This window comes from Podarcis pityusensis, assembly GCF_964106645.2.
Source record: "Podarcis pityusensis genome assembly, chromosome: 3".
NCBI lineage: Eukaryota > Metazoa > Chordata > Lepidosauria > Squamata > Lacertidae > Podarcis > Podarcis pityusensis.
The window spans coordinates 109,315,214-109,335,466 of NC_138026.1; the positions used below are offsets into that span (position 1 = coordinate 109,315,214).

The following is a 20,253-nucleotide window of genomic DNA, read 5'->3' on the forward strand; positions in this document are numbered from 1 at the left end:
CAAGTTGTGTTTTTTTAATCAAAGCATAAAAAAATCTAAAAGGTAATAACTAAAAGTTTGGAAAAACAGATCCTGTTCTTTCCTGGAAAGGGTGATTTATGCTCGCAAGGAATCCACCTTTCAGCATGGCAACACCTACACCTTAGAACTCCCTGCCCAATGCCATTAGGCAAGTACCTGTACTGTACTAGGTTCGGGACTTGTTATAACTTTTGTACTGTTTAGATGAACCCACCCAGACATGTAAAGTTGGCATGCATTTTAAGATGCATTAAACTGCTGGTTTGAAGGATGAGAGGTTCAGAGGATGGCAACATGAGAGTGGGCCTTTTCTGCAGTGGCCCCTCCGTTTGCGGAATGCTCTCCCCAGGGAGGATCGGCTGGCGCCTTCAATATACATCTTTGGGTGCCAGGCAAAAATGTTCCTCTTTAACCAGGCCTTTGGCTGATTGATATCCAATGCCCTTTTAAAAATGTGTTGTGGAAGGGGGGTGGCGGCTATTGGGTTGTTTTTGTTCTTATTTTTATTATGTATTTTGTCTTTTTATATTGCAATTTTATGTTGTGAATTGCCCTGAGATCTACGGGTAGAGGGCAGTATACAAATTTTATTAATAGTAATAATAATAATAATAATAATAATAATAATAATAATATTCCAAATTTTGGTTAGGTCTACTTGTGAATGTAATTTGTTTTAACCATTTTGTAATACTGAATTTTACATTTTTGCAACCTCTGAGGGACCTGTTGGTGAAGAGCTGGTAATACAATGGAAGAGGAAGATCAGATTATTCTGATGTACTACAAAACACTATATTAAGCTTATATTGCTGAAATATTTGAGCATTTTTGTTGTGGTAGTAAGTTGTAGCTATGCCACATGGCAGAGGATAAAGGTATGCAAAGTTTAGGTAGATATAACCTGCAAGTCATCCTATAAAAAGCTATGCAAATGTAATCAACCGATAGTTTTCAGAATATATAATTCACGGGAGGTTTCCAGGAACGATCTAGTATCAGCAAGGATTCCAACTGCTGCTGGGTCTTGATCATAGGATTATTCCTTGAAAAATTACAAAGGTAAGTAATTCTGATATCACTTAGCCAGTGGAGAGAATACGGAACTTGGAATTAAATCCTGCACAGTCATTAAAGACTTCAGGGCAGTCACGCTTTCCCTGTCTAACCCACCAACAGGTTGCGGTTGCACATTCAAATGCAAAATAACACACACACACAAACACACACACACAGGTTTTTGAGCTAAGAACTGCATCACAAAAAAGGAGAAGCGTGAAAGCCAAAGAATTAACCATGTTGCAATATTTGTTGTAATCCAAAAAAAGTGTGAATCAGGCTGGCTCACTTAAAACTGGGGAACATCCATTCGTAATTTTATTTGTATGCTATGTTTCTGTAGTTGCTCAAGGCGGCTTACAACAATAAAACAAAAATCAGCTGGCTAAAACGTAACAAAAGTAGTCATGAACAGTAAATAAAACATCAAAAAGCACACAACCAAATTGAACCATGTCTACATGCGTCGTAAAAATATCTAAAATAAATATACAAAAATTAATATCATAAACAGCAACAAACCCCCCCCCCCAACAACAACAAAATTGAGCAACACCCCAACCCAAGTCTTGTTCAGCAGCCTCAGTTTTTGTAGCTGGAGTCAGTCAGAGCTGACCTTCCTTCCCGGGTCAGATGGGAAAAAGCCTGCAAGGCATGGAGCGGGTCTCCCAGCCAATAACCCTCTCCAGCTTCCTTGGCCCCAAATCCTCTGTCAGTAAGCTGTACAAGGCAGTGCTCATAGGCAGGAACTGAGACACGGGATACATTTTTAATGATGCCGCTTTTAATGTCTGGGTACTGGGATAGCTGCAACTGCAAGAGATCCCCGCACCCCACCGTTATTCCCCCTGCGTTCCAGTGCTTGCCAAGAAATGCTGATGGGTAGATGCGTCTAGTGTTCCTTGATGCTCTTCACTAAACTGCTTAAGGTCAGATTGTGTGAGTTGAATCAAATGATTAGCTTGGTAAACTGACTGCGGGATATGGATGTGTGTGTGTCTGTGTGTCTTTCTTTCAATGCTCAATTCAGGGGCCCCTGCTCATAAAGCAAGGGACTTGGTGCCAGCTGCATCCTGTGAACTTGTATTTGTGGCAGCTTAAGCAGCCCGCATCATTACATCTTTAAAGATGCCTACAGAGGAATCTCATGGTAAAACCAAGACTTCTTTTCCCCCAATTACAGTCTCAGTGATGCATACTGCAGGACATAAATAATTTAGTACTGTTGTAAATAAGCCCAGCATATAATATATACATACATTCCTGAGCGATTTTTACTAAGCGCAAGGCCTTATGCACTCCCTTCTTGCTGAGAGGTTGCCTTCCCTCCTTAATGCCTCTCGCTGCTTGCTGTTTGTTTGTTTTCATCGGAAGACCTTCATGCTTCAGTACATGTGTTTAGTGGTACGGAGACTTTGCATTAGCATAGTTGGAAGCTCAAAAACCTCCTTGGCTACTCTTAGGCTCCATTTTCGACCACACCGTTGGCAGCCAGGACTATCTATCAAGCGAACGAGAATGTGCGGTGCCGGCAAGCAGAGCGCTGCAACATCAAGGCCATAAAAGGAGACTGGTACAAAACTTTTGGAATAAATTCACATGGATCCTGTATTGATGGGGGAATGTTATGCAGTCGTGTGGGTGGCAGACTTGCAGGTGTATCATGTGATGCAGCCTTACAGTCAACTCACTAACAGAAGCATCATGGGAAAGGAATGTGCTCTGTGTGAAAACTAGGCATCTGTGCAAATGGCCTCTTAACATTATCCACCCTTTTTGTGGATAAAGATCTGTTTTTGCTGGAGAACCTTGGTGATCCCCCCCCCAATAAATTCATGAAGAATATGGCTAGGAATGGTAAATATAGTCAGCATGCCTCTGAATACCAATGCCAGCGTACTGGAAGAAGCAAAGATCACCAGTGTGGAAGCAATGATTCTTCAACATCAACTTCGTTGGACTGGTCATGTTGTGTGGATGCCTGATGATTGTCTTCCAAAGCAACTACAGTGGTACCTCGGGTTACATACGCTTCAGGTTACATACGCTTCAGGTTACAGACTCTACTAACCCAGAAATATTACCTTGGGTTAAGAACTTTGCTTCAGGATAAGAACAGAAATCGTGCAGCCGCGGCACAGCGGCAGCGGGAGGCCCCATTAGCTAAAGTGGTGCTTCAGGTTAAGAACAGTTTCAGGTTAAGAACAGACCTCCAGAACGAATTAAGTACTTAACCCGAGGTACCACTGTTCTCTATTCCAAACTTAAAAATGGAAAGCGTAATGCTGGTGGTCAAGAAAAGAGGTTTAAAGACTCTCTCAAGGCAAATCTTAAAAAATGGAGTATAAACACTGACAACTGGGAAACACTGGCCTGCGAGCTCTCCAACTGGAGAACAGCCTTTACCAAAGATGTTGTGGGCTTTGAATATGCTCGAACGCAGGATGAAAGGGAGAAACGTGCTAAGAGGAAGGCACGCTTTGCAAACCTTCACCATGATCAACTCCCACCCGGAAACCTGTGTCCCCACTATGGAAGGACGTGAGGATGTGAAGATCCAGAATTGGCCTCCACAGTCACTTACGGACCCACTGTTAAGACTGTGTTCATGGAAGACAATTTTACTTGGCTACGAGTGATCGCCAAAGAAGAAAGAAGTATTGTGGGATGACTAGATGATCCTGAGAGTTCCTTCCAATTCTACAATTCTATGATTCTATGATAATCAGAAGGACGTGTGGATCCAGAGTGGAAGAAGAAGAAGAAGAAGAAGAAGAAGAAGAAGAAGAAGAAGAAGAAGAAGAAGAAGACGACCACCAATTGCTGGAAATCACAAGTGGGGAGAGTGCTTTTCTACTCAAGTTCAGCTTATGGGCTTCCCAGAGGCATCTAATGGATCATTGTGAGAACAGAATGCTGAAGCAGGTCTGATCCATCAGGGCTGTTCCCAGGTGTGTTATTTTCACTTACTGGGAGGGACAGCGGGAGGAGCGAGACGGCAGGAAGGTTGATATGGTGTGGGCGCCTTGGGAGGAGAACCGGATTGTCTCTGCTGGTGCCCCTACTGTGCCAAACTCCCTGCTCCCTCAACCCTCCTCTCTCTTCAGGTAAGCAACAATGACACACCTGCTACAGATGGACCAATGTTCTGACTCATTAATGGATGCTTCCTGTGGTGATCAATTGATACACTGACTAGTAGCTATATATAAAAGAAATTAACTGACTCACGTGAAAAGCATTATAGGTAAGATGGTGAGAGAAGTTCTAAAATAATATGGGGGCGATATGGCTGTAATGGCACATTCACCCACGCAAGCAGGAATCGAGTGGTAAAAAGGCATGTGCAAATCAGTTTTATCTCAGATTTCAGAATTTAAACTACTGGCTGAAATCAAACCTTATTTACAAAATATATTACCAAAATTGTGTGTGATGGATGAACAAGAAACATTTGAGGCAGCCTCTTGTCTTGCTTGGATGAGATTTGCCTTAAGCAAAATGGGCTGGGTAATTTGATTGAATGTGATCCCATTTCTCTGAAGCTTCATGAAAATGAAAATTCACAGACGTTAAAAGATGTCGTGATGCAAACTGATGTCTTTTCTTTTTAAGTATGTAAAAGTATAATTTGGAGCAGAGTGGTATTTTTTTAAACGTTACTAATCAAATTTGGAAAGAAGCTACTGCATGATTCAAGATTCCCTTAGTCCATACTGAGACAACACGAAATGCGTCCTACCAAAAACAGAAGCTGCCCATCTGGATGATCAAACAACAACAGTGATGCTTTCAATGTTAACTTCTTCTTTTTAACCAGTTTTATTCTCATTAGGGAATTGGGCTGTGCAAGGAAAGGAAATAAGAGGAACTTTGATGGAATTTTAATGTGCTTATTGGGGGTTTATAAAAAAGAAAGAAAATCAAAGTGTGCAGAGATTCTTGGGGGCTTTTAGTGCCACCTAATAAAATTAATAATGATTAACAGAAGTGATTTTCAAGGAATGGGTTGCTGCAAGACCATAGATGAGTTAGTGGGGGCAGATTGTCATTCCCAGGTCGCTAAAGGCAGAACACTTGGACTCAGTTCTCGGTGCAGTTCTTTGCATGTTGACTAAGAAATAACTTCTGCTTTAGGATTCCCTGGTAAGTGGACATACAGTTAAGTGAACATACTATCACAGTCTTGATCTCCCATTCTAAACACACAGTGCACACAATTTAGGAAGTGTCTGGCACAGTTAAGCACCATAACTGAAATCAATGGGACTGAAGAGCACAGTCTTAAGTACATGAAGTGGAAGAAATCCCTCTGATTTCATCTGGAATTACTTCCATTCAAGAGTATAATTGCAGTATGAGAGAAAGCCCACAATTTGAGGGACACTGACAATCTCAGACGAATTTCACAAATGACTAGAAACAGATACTTCTCAACTATCCAGACATAACGTCACTGACTGCTGACTCGTCATATTTAGGTGACAGGCAATGTTCACTGGTGTTTCTCTGAGGCATTACCACCCTTTGTTCAGGATTGCTGCCATTTCCTGATGAAATGTGCTTAGTTACATTCTATGTATGCATGCATGCATGCATATATGAAATGGGTAAAAAAAAAAAGGTAAAGGACCCCTGGACGGTTAAGTTCAGTCAAAAGTGACTATGAGGTTGCAGTGCTCATCTCGCTTTTCAGGCCAAGGGAGCCAGCGTTTGTCCACAGACAGCTTTCTGGGTCATGTGGCCAGCATTACTAAACCACTTCTGGCACAACGGGACACCGTGACAAGTGTCAGAACGCACGGAACCACCGTTTACCTTTCCACCACAGCGGTGCCTATTTATCTACTCACACTGGTGTCCTTTCAAACTGCTAGGTTGGCAGAAGCTGGGATAGAGCAATGGAAGCTCACCCTGTCATGCAGATTCGAACCGCTGACCTTCCAATTAGCAAGCCCAAGAAGCTCAGTGGTTTAGACCACAGTTCCACCTGCTCCCCTGTAGGAAATACCTTTGGTCTACGCATAGTGTTGCATTCAATGTAGGACTAGGGTGAACGTTATGTTAGTGCAATGATTTTTCCTTGTGCAATGGAATGTTCTCTCCCTTCCTTCCCTAAATCTGTTCTGGGATTCCCTCCAACACTCCAGAGCAGATTTGGGGGTGGGCTGGGGTGCTGTGGGGGAGCAAATCCTATTGTGCTAGAGATAAATCCTTGTGCTAGCACAGAAGTTGAATATCACCCATTGAGACTAACACCTGTTATCACTTCCACCTCCTCAACACCTAGCTGAGTGTGCCTCTCCACCCATCATACTGTCCACTTTTGCCCCGGAGTACCTGGCCAAAGCCTGTCTTTGTGGGGTGAAGGAGAAAGATGCCATGGATTCCTTCAGGGATCCACTACATGCACTGCCATTTTGGAAGAGATGGGTCACCCTGGATGTCTTTAGGATGTGCGTGAAAATGTACTCTGTAACTCAGAACCTTGGCTAGTCCTTCCCCAGCAGATGATGGTGAATTGAGACACTGGTCTTCAACCGGTGGGTTGGGATCAGGTCATGGACTGATCTAAGGTGGGTCACAATAGCAACACTAGTACCATATAAATATATGTTAAATAAATAAGAAATTGTTCCCCAAAATGCATGTTTCGGTTAAAGGTAGGTCTGAGTGTGAAAAAGCTGAAGACTTCTGAACTGAAGGCATCACCTTGCTGATTTTGCCTGTTGTTTTTTTCTTTTCATTTTTTACGTTTCTTGGGAATGGAGAAATCAGAAAATAGGTGCTCACATTTGCATGAATGTATGTTTACAGTAAATGCGCTAGCACATTAGGCCTATGTACTTAGTTTCTGTATCATCACAGTATGTGACATCTGTTCTTCTCATATCCAGATGCCATTGTATCTTAATTATACCCGCTAATGTTTCTGCGGGAGCTACAAATGGTGAAACAACATTCCCAAGAACTGGAAGTTGGTAACATCAGATTTCAGTCTAGCAGACATCTGGGGAGTGATAACATCTTTGTTTATTTAATTAAGTTCAGCTGCAATGTGAGTTGATGTTCTTCTGACCCTAGACTAGAGCTGAGCTGAAATTTCCCAGGAGGCATTTTCCCCCAGAGATTTCTTTTCTTCTCTGAATAATCTCGACCATTGTTTTGTGGTGGTAGCCGTTTCCCAAATGAACTTGCACACATGCACAGAGCCCCAGAATGACACTTACGGTAGTATTCAGTTTTGTTTTATTCATACTTGGCCTCCTGCAATTAATGCACCGTAGTTACTTGTGTCTATTAACCTCTATGCGTCTACTCTGAGTAGGCCTAGCTTTGGCTACAACCCTAGGTATAGGGCATTGTGGAAGATGCAAAATAGCTGTCAGGCTGCCAACATAGTTGCCACTGCTGCCAGATGCAGTACCAAGCAAAACTAACAGAGAAACACACGAAACACGGGTGGGGGCAGGAAAAGAAGCTCTGCTACTTTAACTGCTATTGGTGAGTGAATCTGGGAAATACAGTGGTACCTCAGGTTACATACGCTTCAGGTTAACTATGCTTCAGGTTACAGACTCCACTAACCCAGAAATAGTACCTCGGGTTAAGAACTTTGCTTCAGGATGAGAACAGAAATCGTGCTCCAGCAGCGTGGCAGCAGCAGGAGGTCCCATTAGCTAAAGTGGTGCTTCAGGTTAAGAACAGTTTCAGGTTAAGAACGGACCTCCAGAACGAATTAAGTACTTAACCCGAGGTACCACTGTACAGAATTCCATGCACACTGAAAATGGACTAGACAATGATTAACAATTGGAGAGAGAGAAAAGTATGGGAAGTTAATATTTTAGAGTCTTTCCGAATTCAGCACTTGCCTTATATGATACTCTAAACTCAAGTGTCAAATATTTCATGTAAGCAGAGATAATAAATAATAAGTGGTGCACCTTTCGGATTCCTCTGCCCACAGTGCAGCAGGCCCACTGTCCCTTGCAGTGCCATCCTTGTTGGAAAGGGTCAGAGCTCAGTCGGTATGCCGTAACTATTGAAAAATTGGCTCTGCTGTCTTTATTTTAATTTGGGAAGCCAAGGCAAAGTTGGTGTTGCACTAGGGGGAAAGGTCTTTTTCTTTATTTATGAGTCATCAGCGGAAGGGTCACGGCACTCCACTGCTGCTGCTTAAAGAAAAGCAGGGCTGAGGATCTTCCCCTCTCTTTCACAGGATCATGGAATTGTAGAGTTGGAAGAGACACCAAGGGTCATCTAGTCCGACCCCCTGCAATGCAGGAATCTCAGCTAAAGCATCCTTGACAGATGGCCATCTGACCTCAGCTTAAAAACCTTTCAAGGAACAGCTAGGAAAAGTTGCTTAGATCCTGCTTCTTTAGACAACGGGGAAAGCAGACAACCAGACGCTATTTTGCATACTTTTAAATGCAGACTGGGGAAGGGACTCAATCATGCTGACATAATATTTAATATTCAATCATTCCAATCAACAGATTTTCACAAGCAGCATTGGGATGATAGAGATTGTTGCACATAAGAATCACCACAAAATTTTCCGGTAAAGATATGGGCATTATTATTTTTTAAAGGCAGGGGGGGCTAGTCCAGTGGTTTTCCAGATGTTGTTGGACTACAGCTCATATAGTCACTGACTATGGGGCTATGCTGGCAAGGACTGATGGGAGCTGCAGTCCAGAAACATCCAGGGGGATCACAGGCTCCCCACCCATTTAAAAGGCTTGAGAAACCAAACCCTACTTAAAACTTCCGTAACATCACCGTAGGGTAGATAGTGGGTGGGAGTTGCTGCCCCAAATGCAATGGTCTCATGAAGAACTCTCAACAGATATAATAACTGATGTGAGAGTTTGTAATGGGTGCATAGAATGTGTGACCCACCAATGCTGCAATCAAGTTTCCCCCTTCCTCAATTTTGCCATCCCTGGCATTCAGCAAAAACAGGAGAGATTAATCTTCTTCGGGGGTAGGTGACACTCTACTTGGTGAGCCAAAAGAAGCTCAAGCCTACCCTAAAGATGTGGCTGCATCTAATATCCATGGTATAAAAATTGACTCCTATTTAGCCAACTAGCTGTTAGATTAACAGTCAAGTCATGACACTGCGGCTAGATGGATGTTACGGCTGTGCTGCTTTCCTACAGGTTAAGACACATCCTTCAGGGTTCAGATACCATAAAGTCTCCTTAAATATCTCTCGCTGACTGCACGAGGGCAGAGAAGGCGGCAAGATTTATGAGCGGCTCATTTTGGAGTGGATTGCAGGTAGCACGCCAGCTTCCTCCAATCAAATCTGCATTGTAATTTCTAGAAATCAATTAGATGCAAGAAGCAATTACCTATTTTTAAGCACAGAATAATTTGTTTCTCCTGCAACAGGAGAATACAACACATATCAACAATGAGCTTGCTAGCCCAATTGCTCAACAACTGTAAGAGCCAGATCACTAAAAGGGGAAGTGGAATATTTATCATGTTGCCTGTCATAAGAACTAGTAAACAAAGGTTTAGGAGTTTGGGCCACAAGGGGCTTATTCTCAAGGGCATCCTTCTTTTCGACATTAAGTAGCATCTCATAACCAGGGATGGGACCAAAAGTCCCATCAGCCCCAGTATGCATGGCCAAAGGCTAAGGGTGATCTTAATTGCAGTTCTACAACATCTGGAGGACCAGATCCATCCAACTCAGCACTGTCTTCAAGATCTCGGGCTGAGAACTTTCCTATCACATGCTACCAGTCTTTTCTTCCTTGTACCTGCATAGTTCCAACACCATTTCACCCACCCACCTCACAGACAAGATCCTCACGTTCCTTTTCAAATCCTGTTGCTGCACCCTGCATTTGAGTGGTTAAGTGGTTATGTCTGCTAATCTGGTTCAGAACATGAACTTTCCTAGCTCAACAGATTTTTGGATGCGTTACAAACGAAATGCCATTTTCCTGGGCATTTCTCCTATAGATCAGAATTTGGAATGCCATGCTGCATCTGTGTAGAACCTACCCAGGATTAAATGTGCCTAGAAGTGCTACTGTATGTAAGGGCTGCAATCAGGGCTGGCATCAATGATTGGCCCACTAAGGGATCACAGCAGCAGGCAACCCACTGACAACAGTGCCCTGGAAATTCTTCTCTCTTAAACCTTTGCAGCAATCAATGATAGTTTCCTACTGGCCCATGGAGGGCAGTCCACCTGCCTCTTTTCCTAGAATCAGCTGCCTGGAAATCTACTTAGAGAGCATCTGAGTGGTGACTCCGCAATAGGGTTCCTGCCAGATTCATTTGCATGTTCATGTTCAGTTCTGATGATATTTGTCTCTACAGTGTGTGTGTGTGCGTTTCTGTTTCTGAAGTTTAACCCCTGCTTGTTTCCATGATGTTCACTGAGTTTTGGGGCTCTCCCTATGGTTGGGGCCATGGAGAATTGCAGGTGTTGGGGTGGAGGGGTCTGCTTCCTCTGCCAGCCAGTCTGTAGGGTGGGGTGGCCCTGCCCCTGTATGAGATGGAATATAAAGAATCCTGCCTGTCTCAGCTGGAGGGAGGTGCTATCCCCAAGAGGACAGACTATCCAGAACAGGACAGAACTACTCTCCATGGGACACTGGGGGACTACTTGTTCATCTGCCTCTCACTCTGCTGCAGACAACGAAGAGGGAGAAGGAAGGTAACAAGGAAGAAAAGCAGGTATCATTGCTCAATTTCTCCTTGAGAGAACACTGATGAGAAACTGATGATAGTGATAAGTGGTGGCTGGGCCCAGGGGTTAACCCGAGCAGAGCAGTCCAGGTCCGGTCCTGAATCCAAGGATTCCATGAGGAGTCAGTCTGACAGGGCCAAGGCAGGATACAAGGCAGGAAACCAGGCTAGGTCAGGCACAGGGTCTCAGGCAGGTTCTAGCAAACAGCAATGTTGCTCCCACAACCTGGGGCGGGGTCCGACAGCCTTTTATCTTTGTTGGGGTAACGGCTGGCCCTGATCCTCTGGTGACTCACCTCTTGAGCGCAAGCACTCCTCCTGCAAGTACTCAGGTCTCTCCTTCTCTCAGACCTTAGTCTCTGCAGCTCAGGAGACGTATGTGGGTTACTAGACCCAGGGGCCACCTCAGCCTCTCCTGACCCAACTGGTAGTGGAGCAGCTGTAAGTGATTGCCCAACTGAAGGCAACGAGGTAATCCCCGTATCTGGAGCCAGGGCAGGCTCAGGCCCCTGACTCGGCCCAGCTGGTGCTTGTTGCAGGGGAACCTGTGCAGACTGGGGCTCCTCAAAATCAGGGCCCAGATCTGGTTCAGATGCCACTTGAGGCAAAGGATCCAGTGTGGACTGAGACCCCTCTGGTTCCGAGTCCGAGCCTGAGTCCCAGGCCATCACAGTGGCTGGTGTCCATTTTGACTGGGTGAAAGGCAGGGAGCCCAAGCAGTAGGTGCAAGTCGGAGCCATTGACAGCCAGCACCAACTAAGTCTATGTTTGTCCCCATTCTCCTCTTCTTTGCTCAGTTCTACAAGAACAACATTGAGTCTAAGGAGAGGGAAGCTGACAAGCAACACTACTCCCCTGGAGATACAATTAAGTAGGCAGGCAGGTAGGGACTGTGGTCGGTAGGCCAAATGGGTCAACTTCCACTGCTTGGGATGGTGAGGAGGACCCTTCCAAAATATGGATCCCGCAGTGGCTGCAATCCCATTTACTTGGAAGGAAGTCCCATTCACATCAATAGGGCACATTTCTACATAAAAAATATGGATAAGATTTTGCTGGAGGTCTGCAGGCCTAGGCACACTGACTGGAAGCCACAGTCCATACTGAGCTCAATGGGCAATCAGCATGAACGTTGTTTTTCCCCAGGCTCAGGCTATCAATATTTAACAATGTCCAGGCTGCCAGGTGTACGTGTCATGAAGATGCTCCCTGTTCTGTCCAAGAGACAATGTTAAGTGAGCAAGCCAGTGAGAACTCCTTGAGACAAATGGAACTGGTGACGGGGGCGGAGGGGGGTGGGAAGGCGGCACTAAAATAGAAAGGCCAGCTGACACTTTTAGCACCTCTTTAGCAACAAGGGGTGCTTTGAGTGAAGAATTAAAGAAGAGAGCTTTTAGCACTCCAGTCACACAGTGTCATATCAGTCCCTCCGATGCACAAGCAGTTTGCTTTTGAATGTGTTCTGACAACATGCGAGGCGATTGCTGGGAAGACCGAGGAACCAAAGAAAATGGAGGGGGGGAGCATCTGAAAGGATAGTCATATTTTTAAAAAACCATGGGGGAGGAGAGAGAATAAGAAGGCTCTAGTGGAATTTAAATCGCCATAAATCCTTGGTACTTAAAAAAAAAGCACACCTTTTTATTGTGATAGTGTAAGTTATTTTAGACATTGCTTCCAGAAGATGACACCCCACAACACACATTTCAAGCTCTTGATATAATGCCTATAAGCATTAAGTAACACCCATGCACTGGGGTATTACTTACTTAACTTGCCTTAAAAAAAAGGTCCTATGCTCTGTGGATGTGATCAACGAGGTATCATGCACCTGAGCCATTTATTAACTTATCATTATTCCACAACGAAATAAGGGAAGGGAATAAATTGCAAAAAATTATTCCCAAGGTACTGAGGGCTTCACATAGATTTTCCCGTCATTAACAAAGGGAAACTATCCACTGCAAAAAAAGACTTCCTCAGTTTGCCCTTCGTCTACCTTTATCTACTCTGTTAACTTTGCAATTTCAGGCAATTCCCAGTGTTCAAAGCCCAATCTTAATGCACTTTTATTACTGAGATGCATGCCTCACTCAGTTCAGTGGTGCTCACTACTGGGGCTGTATAAGACTGCAGATTCAGACAACTGTTGGGATATTGACAGAACGTGGAGCTATGCAATGATTTGGTGCCTGTCTCCACCAGGAAAGTTGCAATGCTGTTGGGGTTTTTTGCATGCAATGGGGGCGGCTTCACATATTGAGCAGGTCTGATTTGCTGGGGGCACTGCATGCAGCAGCTGCCAACCAGAAGCACTGCACTGTTTCCACATGGAAACCATATGGCAAGAAGCATTCAATGGCAGCAATAAGCAGTTAAACTCCAAAAAGAGTGTAGGTGATATGCTAGAGCCAGGAAGGACGCCATCAGGCTAGGGCGAGTACGGAATGCATGAGCTCATGAAGCCCAAATAATTTATGCCAAGTCCTGAAAGCCTGCTGTGAATATTTGTCACAGTTTGCGTTATTATAATTATGATTAATTTGATGTGGAATAGCAGGAAGGGGAAAGTTGGCAGAGGGTCTGGCGAGTTCTGCTATTCCTACAAAACACTTTTTAGACAATGCTGCAGCTTTTTCATTTGCATCTTCTCAAGCTTAATAGTCTTTAATTTGGACCATTATACACTGTGTGGCATTGTCTAGCTCCGCAGCCCCACCCCCAGAGCACACTTTGAATTCTGCTGTGTTTCGCTTCTTGGCAAGCACACTATGAAAGTGGGTTTTTGGAAAACACTCAAAGTATTTTTCTTTGCAAATGGGGCTTTGGCATGATTAATGGAGCAAGGAGAGGTTCTGCGGAGGTCAGCTGCACTCAGTGTTTGCACCTGCAGCTCCCCTGAGGTCTTGGGAGGAAGGTTTTAGAAGATATGGATGTGGATGGCAAGGGGCACGTTTTTTGTCTTCCAGAATCCTGCATGCTTAATATGCCAAGGCCACTCAATGAAAACACACATTCTCCGTTGCTGCTTATCCTTAGCGTTACACGTAACTTGCAGCGTGTCTTTTACACTCTGAACCACTTAATTTTCAGTGGCATAAATTTCTCCCTTTTAAAATGAATTCTATCTGCAAGGGTAATCTAGTTCGTCCCCCCGCGATGCATGAATCACGGCTTAAGAATCAGTGGTCGGTGGCCATCCAACCCCCGTTTAAAAACCTCCAATGAAGGACAGTCCCCCACATGCAATACCAGTTCTACTCCAGTTGCCTGTGCATATGTACCTCTGAACCTGTATCTTACACATGTACTCACGGAAACACCATTTGGAGCAATAAACAATGCTACTGTTGGGAATCTGATGGCTATGCAGCAAAGGTCTTACTACAATGGGCCTGATTACCAGATGGGGGGAATCCTATATACAGAGGTACCTCAGGTTACATACGCTTCAGGTTACAGACTCCGCTAACCCAGAAATAGTACCTCGGGTTAAGAACTTTGCTTCAGGATGAGAACAGAAATCATGCTCTGGCGGCGTGGTGGCAGCAGCAGGAGGCCCCATTAGCTAAAGTGGTGCTTCAGGTTAAGAACAGTTTCAGGTTAAGAACGGACCTCTGGAACGAATTAAGTACTTAACCCAAGGTACCACTGTACAGCGGAAACCAAGCTGGTGTTAAGTCTAGCTGGCATAAAGTTGTGCCAAACCCAAACCCTCTTCTTAACAGACTGCGCTGCTGTTGATGGAACAGGGGTTAAATCACATATTAAGACAGACCTACCTAATGTGCAGTTTCTGAAACAATAGACAAACCAAAACAGCGCCATCCTTCGAAATTTGCATTGTGCAATGTAGTTCTCCAGCCAAGTAATGTATACAGGAAAGTATACACTAGGGTAAAGAGGTCACAAATGTGCGTTATATTAGTGAAAATGGTGTACAAAAGTGTGTTGCATTAATGAAAATGCACATTTGCAAAAATGTGCATATTAGAATAAATTCAAACTAGAATTATGAATGTTCGTGATATTTGTTTTAAGATTGAAGACTGACTGAAATGAGCTTTTTCATGTTTCTGAATCCCATGCAATACCTGGCTGGATTGCAAAATCCACAGAAGTGTGAGTTTCAAAAGATGCACATGTTTCAGTTCACGTATAGCTTTCAGAAAGCGCACATTAAGTTGGTTCGCCTTTAAAATTGAACTGAACTGAATTTCCCTCCCTTCCTCAGCTGTGAATATGGTCAAAGTCACTGCTCATTCTTGTCAGCCGTATGCACTCCATGTGAATAGGACCGAGTTGAAAAACAGAGCTCCTTATCTGCTAATGATAGCTTTCATTTGAGGGGAGTAAGTGCGCTTCTTCATATCTTCTGACAGTAAACTTTCATTTCCTTATTTTGGAGAGAATGCCACTCAATGTGACATTGAAGATGACAATTATTTCCCCATCAGATGACACAGTGGGGGTGAGGGGAGAAAGTGAGGAAGATGAATTCAGCTGTACACATATTCTCTTTCTACTCTCTTCATTGCAAGGGGAACACTGCAAGCTAAGTAGCTAAATAGCTCTGTTGAATAATACTGTTGTGACAGACAGGGCTAGGAAAGAACTGGGAGGGCGGGGGGGGGGGGGAATCACTTGCTGAGCAAGATGCATTCTAGATAAATAGTACCTCTGTGTTCAGGTGCAGGTTATCTCTAATTACCAGCAGCTGGGAGAAAGGGGGTGCCCTTTATGCCATGCTTGCAAGCTTCTCAGAAGCTTCTGGTTAAGTGCTACTGATGCTGTAGGAAGCAAAATCCTAGACTAGATGGAGCCATTGTCTGATCTAGCAAGGCTCTGTTCATGTTCTTATGCAGAACCAAAGAAACCACCCTATAATTTTTCATACCCACACATGCAGGTGATGGAGAATCATTCTGCTTGGAACTGATCTTATTGGCAGCTCCCAGAATAAATGAACGGATCCAAACTTACTTATGCTTCTGATTCTGTTAAAACAATGTTTATGGAAGACAATCTTACTCGGCTACAAGTGATCGCCAAAGACGAAGCTTCTGGTTCACCTACTTCCAAATTTTGTGATGCATTTTTTGGCGCAAAAAAAAAAAAAAAGAAGTACCTAACTATTCAACTATTAGGGGGGAAACTATGTTTAGAACTGCATACATTGACCCACAAACCATGGGTTTGTTGTTTTTATCCGGAGGTTTCATGCTATGTGTTGGAATAGTGGGTGATAGGCCGGGGGGCTGGAGTAGTGGGGATGGGATTCTCTACCCTTGTTCTAAAGCTTTAACCAAACAAAATCCTTTAAGTTGTATTTTTTAAAGTTTTCAAATTCAACATAAACCCTTTAATCCTTTCTCACGGGGAGCTAATTTGCTTCCCATCAGCTGGGTGTCCAGTTGTTTGGAAAGGTCAATTTCCCTAACCTGAAAATAGAGATGTCTGAAGAAGAAACCTTATTAATTGATTCAGAATGAATGGCTTTGGGTCAGCTTTAATGTGTGCCAGCACTGAGTCTCTCTCCTTACCCCCACCCCAAGAAATTACATCAAGGCAAATGCCCAGTCCATCCTTCATTCTAACTGCAGTTGTGGCGAGTCTCTTTGCACCTTCAGGAAAATTGGTGAATTCTTGTTAGGTAAATAGGAATTATTGTTCTGAAATCAGAAGGCTGGTCACACAGCAAAGGTTTACTACAAGACACCACCCTTTTCATTCAAAGCATGTCTGTATGACAGTTTCCTAGAAATCCAGTAAGGGCACAGGGAGGGTCCATTCAGAAAGAAAAATGGACACTTCCTTCTGCTTTGTCTGCTAAGAAACTATGTAGCTATTACTGAGGCTGATCATCTTTGGTGATGTGGACTTCAGTGCATTTTTAAAACACTTGGTTAATGCAGAATTCTGACTGGTTTCAAATACATTTTCAAAATCTCTGGATGCTGGAGCCCATTGCAGCGACATGAAGTCTTATACTGAAAGATCCATACCATACTGGACCCTCCCCATCAAAGACCTAATCAGTAACATGTACTTTTATCTGGAAAAGGTTCCTTCTCTGACAAACATGGGGCATAAAAACCAACTCATAATCTTGTTTTGGTTTGAGGATAAGCATGACAACCTAATTTGACACTCTCTTCTTGTAACTTTCTCAAGAGAGCAGGTGTCTCTCCAAGCTCAGATTTAGGATCGCCTTATGAGCCTTAACAGATGAATTTCTTCTGTTTTGATCATTGTTGCTATTTGAATGCTATTAAGCTATAAAGGTAAGGGACCCCTGGACGGTTAATTCCAGTCAAAGACGACAATGGGGTGCAGCGCTCACCTTGCTTCCAGGCCGAGGGAGCCAGCGTTTGTCCACAGACAGCTTTCCAGGTCATGTGGCCAGCATGACCAAACTGCTTCTGGTGCAATGGGACACCATGATGAGTGCCAGAACACATGGAAATGCCATTTACCTTTCCGTCACAGCGGTACCTATTCATCTACTTGCACTGGTATGCTTTTGAACTGCTAAGTTGGCAGAAGCTGGGACATTGCGGGAATTTGAACTGCCAACCTTCTGATCATCAAGCCCAAGAGGCTCAGTGGTTTAGACCACAGTGCCACCCGCATTCCATTATTAAGCTATAGAAAAGAAAAGATCTCCTAGATAATTGTGTGCTCTTCACAGAATCTATGATTTTCTGCCCTTTGATGATTTGCATCACAACCCTAATCACAGCTATTCAGAAATTAGCTTACAGAATTCAGTGGGGCTTACTCCCAGGTAAATAAAGTTGCAATTGCAGCCTTGGAATTGTACTCATTAACTGCTTCCTCATTCAGGCAACCTCTAGTAAAACAACAACAAATAACTCAAAAATTTTAAGTAATGAAAATTAGACTTTGTTATCCTCTAAGAAGAACATAAAAAAAACCCAGAATAATAAACTGCAAAAATATTCTTAGTTTGGGGCTTATTATACAGCTTCAGGTTCTTCCATGTCTTGTAGGGCGGTATTAACTATCTAGAGAAAGTTTGATTTTGCATTGCTAGGAGTTATCTGAGACCCAAGAGATTGGTATATTGTTTGTAAAGGGAAAACAGATTACTCTTAGACGTACTTATTGCCCAAACACAGCTTAAATTTCCTTGTTGGGGAATGTTTTTGAACAATGGAGCCAATTCAAAGAAGAAGTAACTTTGTTACAAGGTTATCTCAACACTGTATGGACCTCAAATTAGAAAGGAGCAATAACTCTCTAAGAAACAAATACTGTGCCTGCAGCCAATTTTCAGTAAATAAGACATGATAGATATTTGGCATATCTGCAATGTTGATTGAAGAAACTACTTGCCTCACCCAACTTGTCACAACACATTGTTTCACAAATATTTACTTTTAACTTCACCCAGGTGGTCCCAGACAATTGTTGATTCTAGCATTCAATCAATAACCGATTCTGACCATTTACTAGTGACAGGCACTATGCAGATTTATGGACATTAATCTCTAGCAGCTTGGGAATAAACCCTATGCTTTGGGGGAGGGGGAGAATAGTGGTAAATGCAGAAACGAAGGTATATCATTCATATGGCAGCCAAAGAATTCAATAACCCTTTGAAACTAGAATGCATTCTTACATTGGTAAGAAACATAAGGTGATGACATAAATGAATCATACTACAAATTCAGAAACTGTAATTCTAAATGGTTGACTTGTTGTTCAAAATACCAACTAGCCAAGTAGGAACACAACATCAGTAACAACACATGAGACCAACATATCAGTACAACATCAAGGACATCCATAAGGACTGTATCTAATTCCTTCGCACAATTATATCCCCAGGGGTGCACATATTTTGGCTGGCCTTGAAACCTGCCAATTTTTTTGTTTGCCAGAACCTTACACTGGAAGGCCAGAGCCTTGTCCCTGACAGCATGCAGAACTTTCAGAGCAAGGATATGAAATTGGGAGATAGGGAAATCTTCTTCCCTATCTCCAAGTTTAGGAGATGGCAGGGGATTATCTTTGCTGCACTTAGCTTTGAATGCACTGTCTCAGTTGCAGCATCTTCCTGAACATGGAGCTGGGAAGTGGACCTAACTACTGTTTTCACTTCCTTTGTGGTCCACTCTGATTTGCAGGTATGAGTGGGGTGGGGATTTGGTGGGCAGGAGCAATAACTTGTGCACTGGGCAATGGCTATGCAGTAATGGCACATGGACTGGAACCGGGAATGGACAGGATGGGAAGGGAGGAGGAGGAGGAAGAGGAAGAGACTGTAGCCCTGAAACAGCGTGTTTAGGTTCTCCTAAATGGGACCTTCAGCCGGACTGCAAGTGTGAGGTTCATTTTCAGACTACTGTATATGCCACAGACTGACTCATAGAAACAGACATTCATACTTACCTGGATAGGATCTGGATTCAGTCTTTGCAAAAAAAGCAGCAATTTCTAAATCAAGAAATAACAGAAAACGAAATCAAACAAATAATTACTAAGCTAAAAATAATAATTAATCATACAGCCCAAAGCCTAGAAGACTTTTTTGAAGCCAAGTTCTACATCCAATGTAAGGCCTTTTGGCTATTAACTAAGATTACTTTTCAACAGTATACATAACCCTGTGATACGCGTGTTCAAATTACACACAGTGGGTTGTATCCAATAAAGTTGTTCTGTTTGCACAAGGATTTTTGCTTGCACACTGGAACTTATCTCCCTTTCCTCTCCCCGTACTCCATGACCCCCTCCCCAATCTTCTCCAGAGGGTTGGGGGAACTCACAAAGCAGATTTGGCATGTTGTGGGGTGGAGAAGGGGGAAACGTTGATTTTCTTGCACGAATAAGGCAGCTTTGTCGGATACAACTCACAGTAATAAGCACAATCCTAACAACCATGTTTACTCAGAAGTAAGTCAGATTGAATTCAGTGCAGCTTACTTCTAAATAAGTGGCTTTAGGACTGCAGCCAAACTAATAAAAGACTCCGTTTCTCTGGGATTGCATTGATTCTTTATTAAAACACATTTCTAAGATTTCCAGTGCAGCTTTTACCAGTTGTCTAGGTTCGCTGATATTCTCTGAAATTAGGATACACCAGATTGTATTTGTACCACATAGAAAGCTTACAGATTTGGTTTTCAGACTTTCACATGTGATTAATGATAGCAATGTAACCAAATCCCCTATGACCATTCTGTCATTAGATGCTCAAAAGGCCTTTGAAAAATTGGGATTAATTAATTATCCCACTCCAAAAAAATGGATATAGGACCAACGTTTCTGCAAGCAATTACTCAAATGCACTAACCATCAATGACTACTGTACATACAGCTTTAAATTGTACATCCTACTAAACAAGGGCTGCCTGATTTCCCATCTTTTATTTGCATTCATTGTCAGGCCTTTGCATGACCAATCCAAGTTGGCTTATTTGC

General features: G+C 43.2%; 1 protein-coding gene across 29 annotated transcripts in view; it reads right to left on the reverse strand.

Moving 5' to 3' along the window:
- Positions 1-20,253, reverse strand: part of NRXN1 (neurexin 1) — a 1,569,693-nt gene that overhangs the window by 746,340 nt on the left and 803,100 nt on the right. For 17 of the 29 annotated variants that reach the window (XM_081000811.1, XM_081000812.1, XM_081000833.1 and 14 more), the window contains one exon: positions 19,222-19,266. The exons of the other annotated variants lie outside the window; for them this stretch is intronic. In XM_081000811.1, the coding sequence (XP_080856937.1) occupies positions 19,222-19,266 (45 nt within the window). The remainder of the gene's footprint in view (positions 1-19,221; positions 19,267-20,253) is intronic. 29 annotated transcript variants of the gene reach the window in all.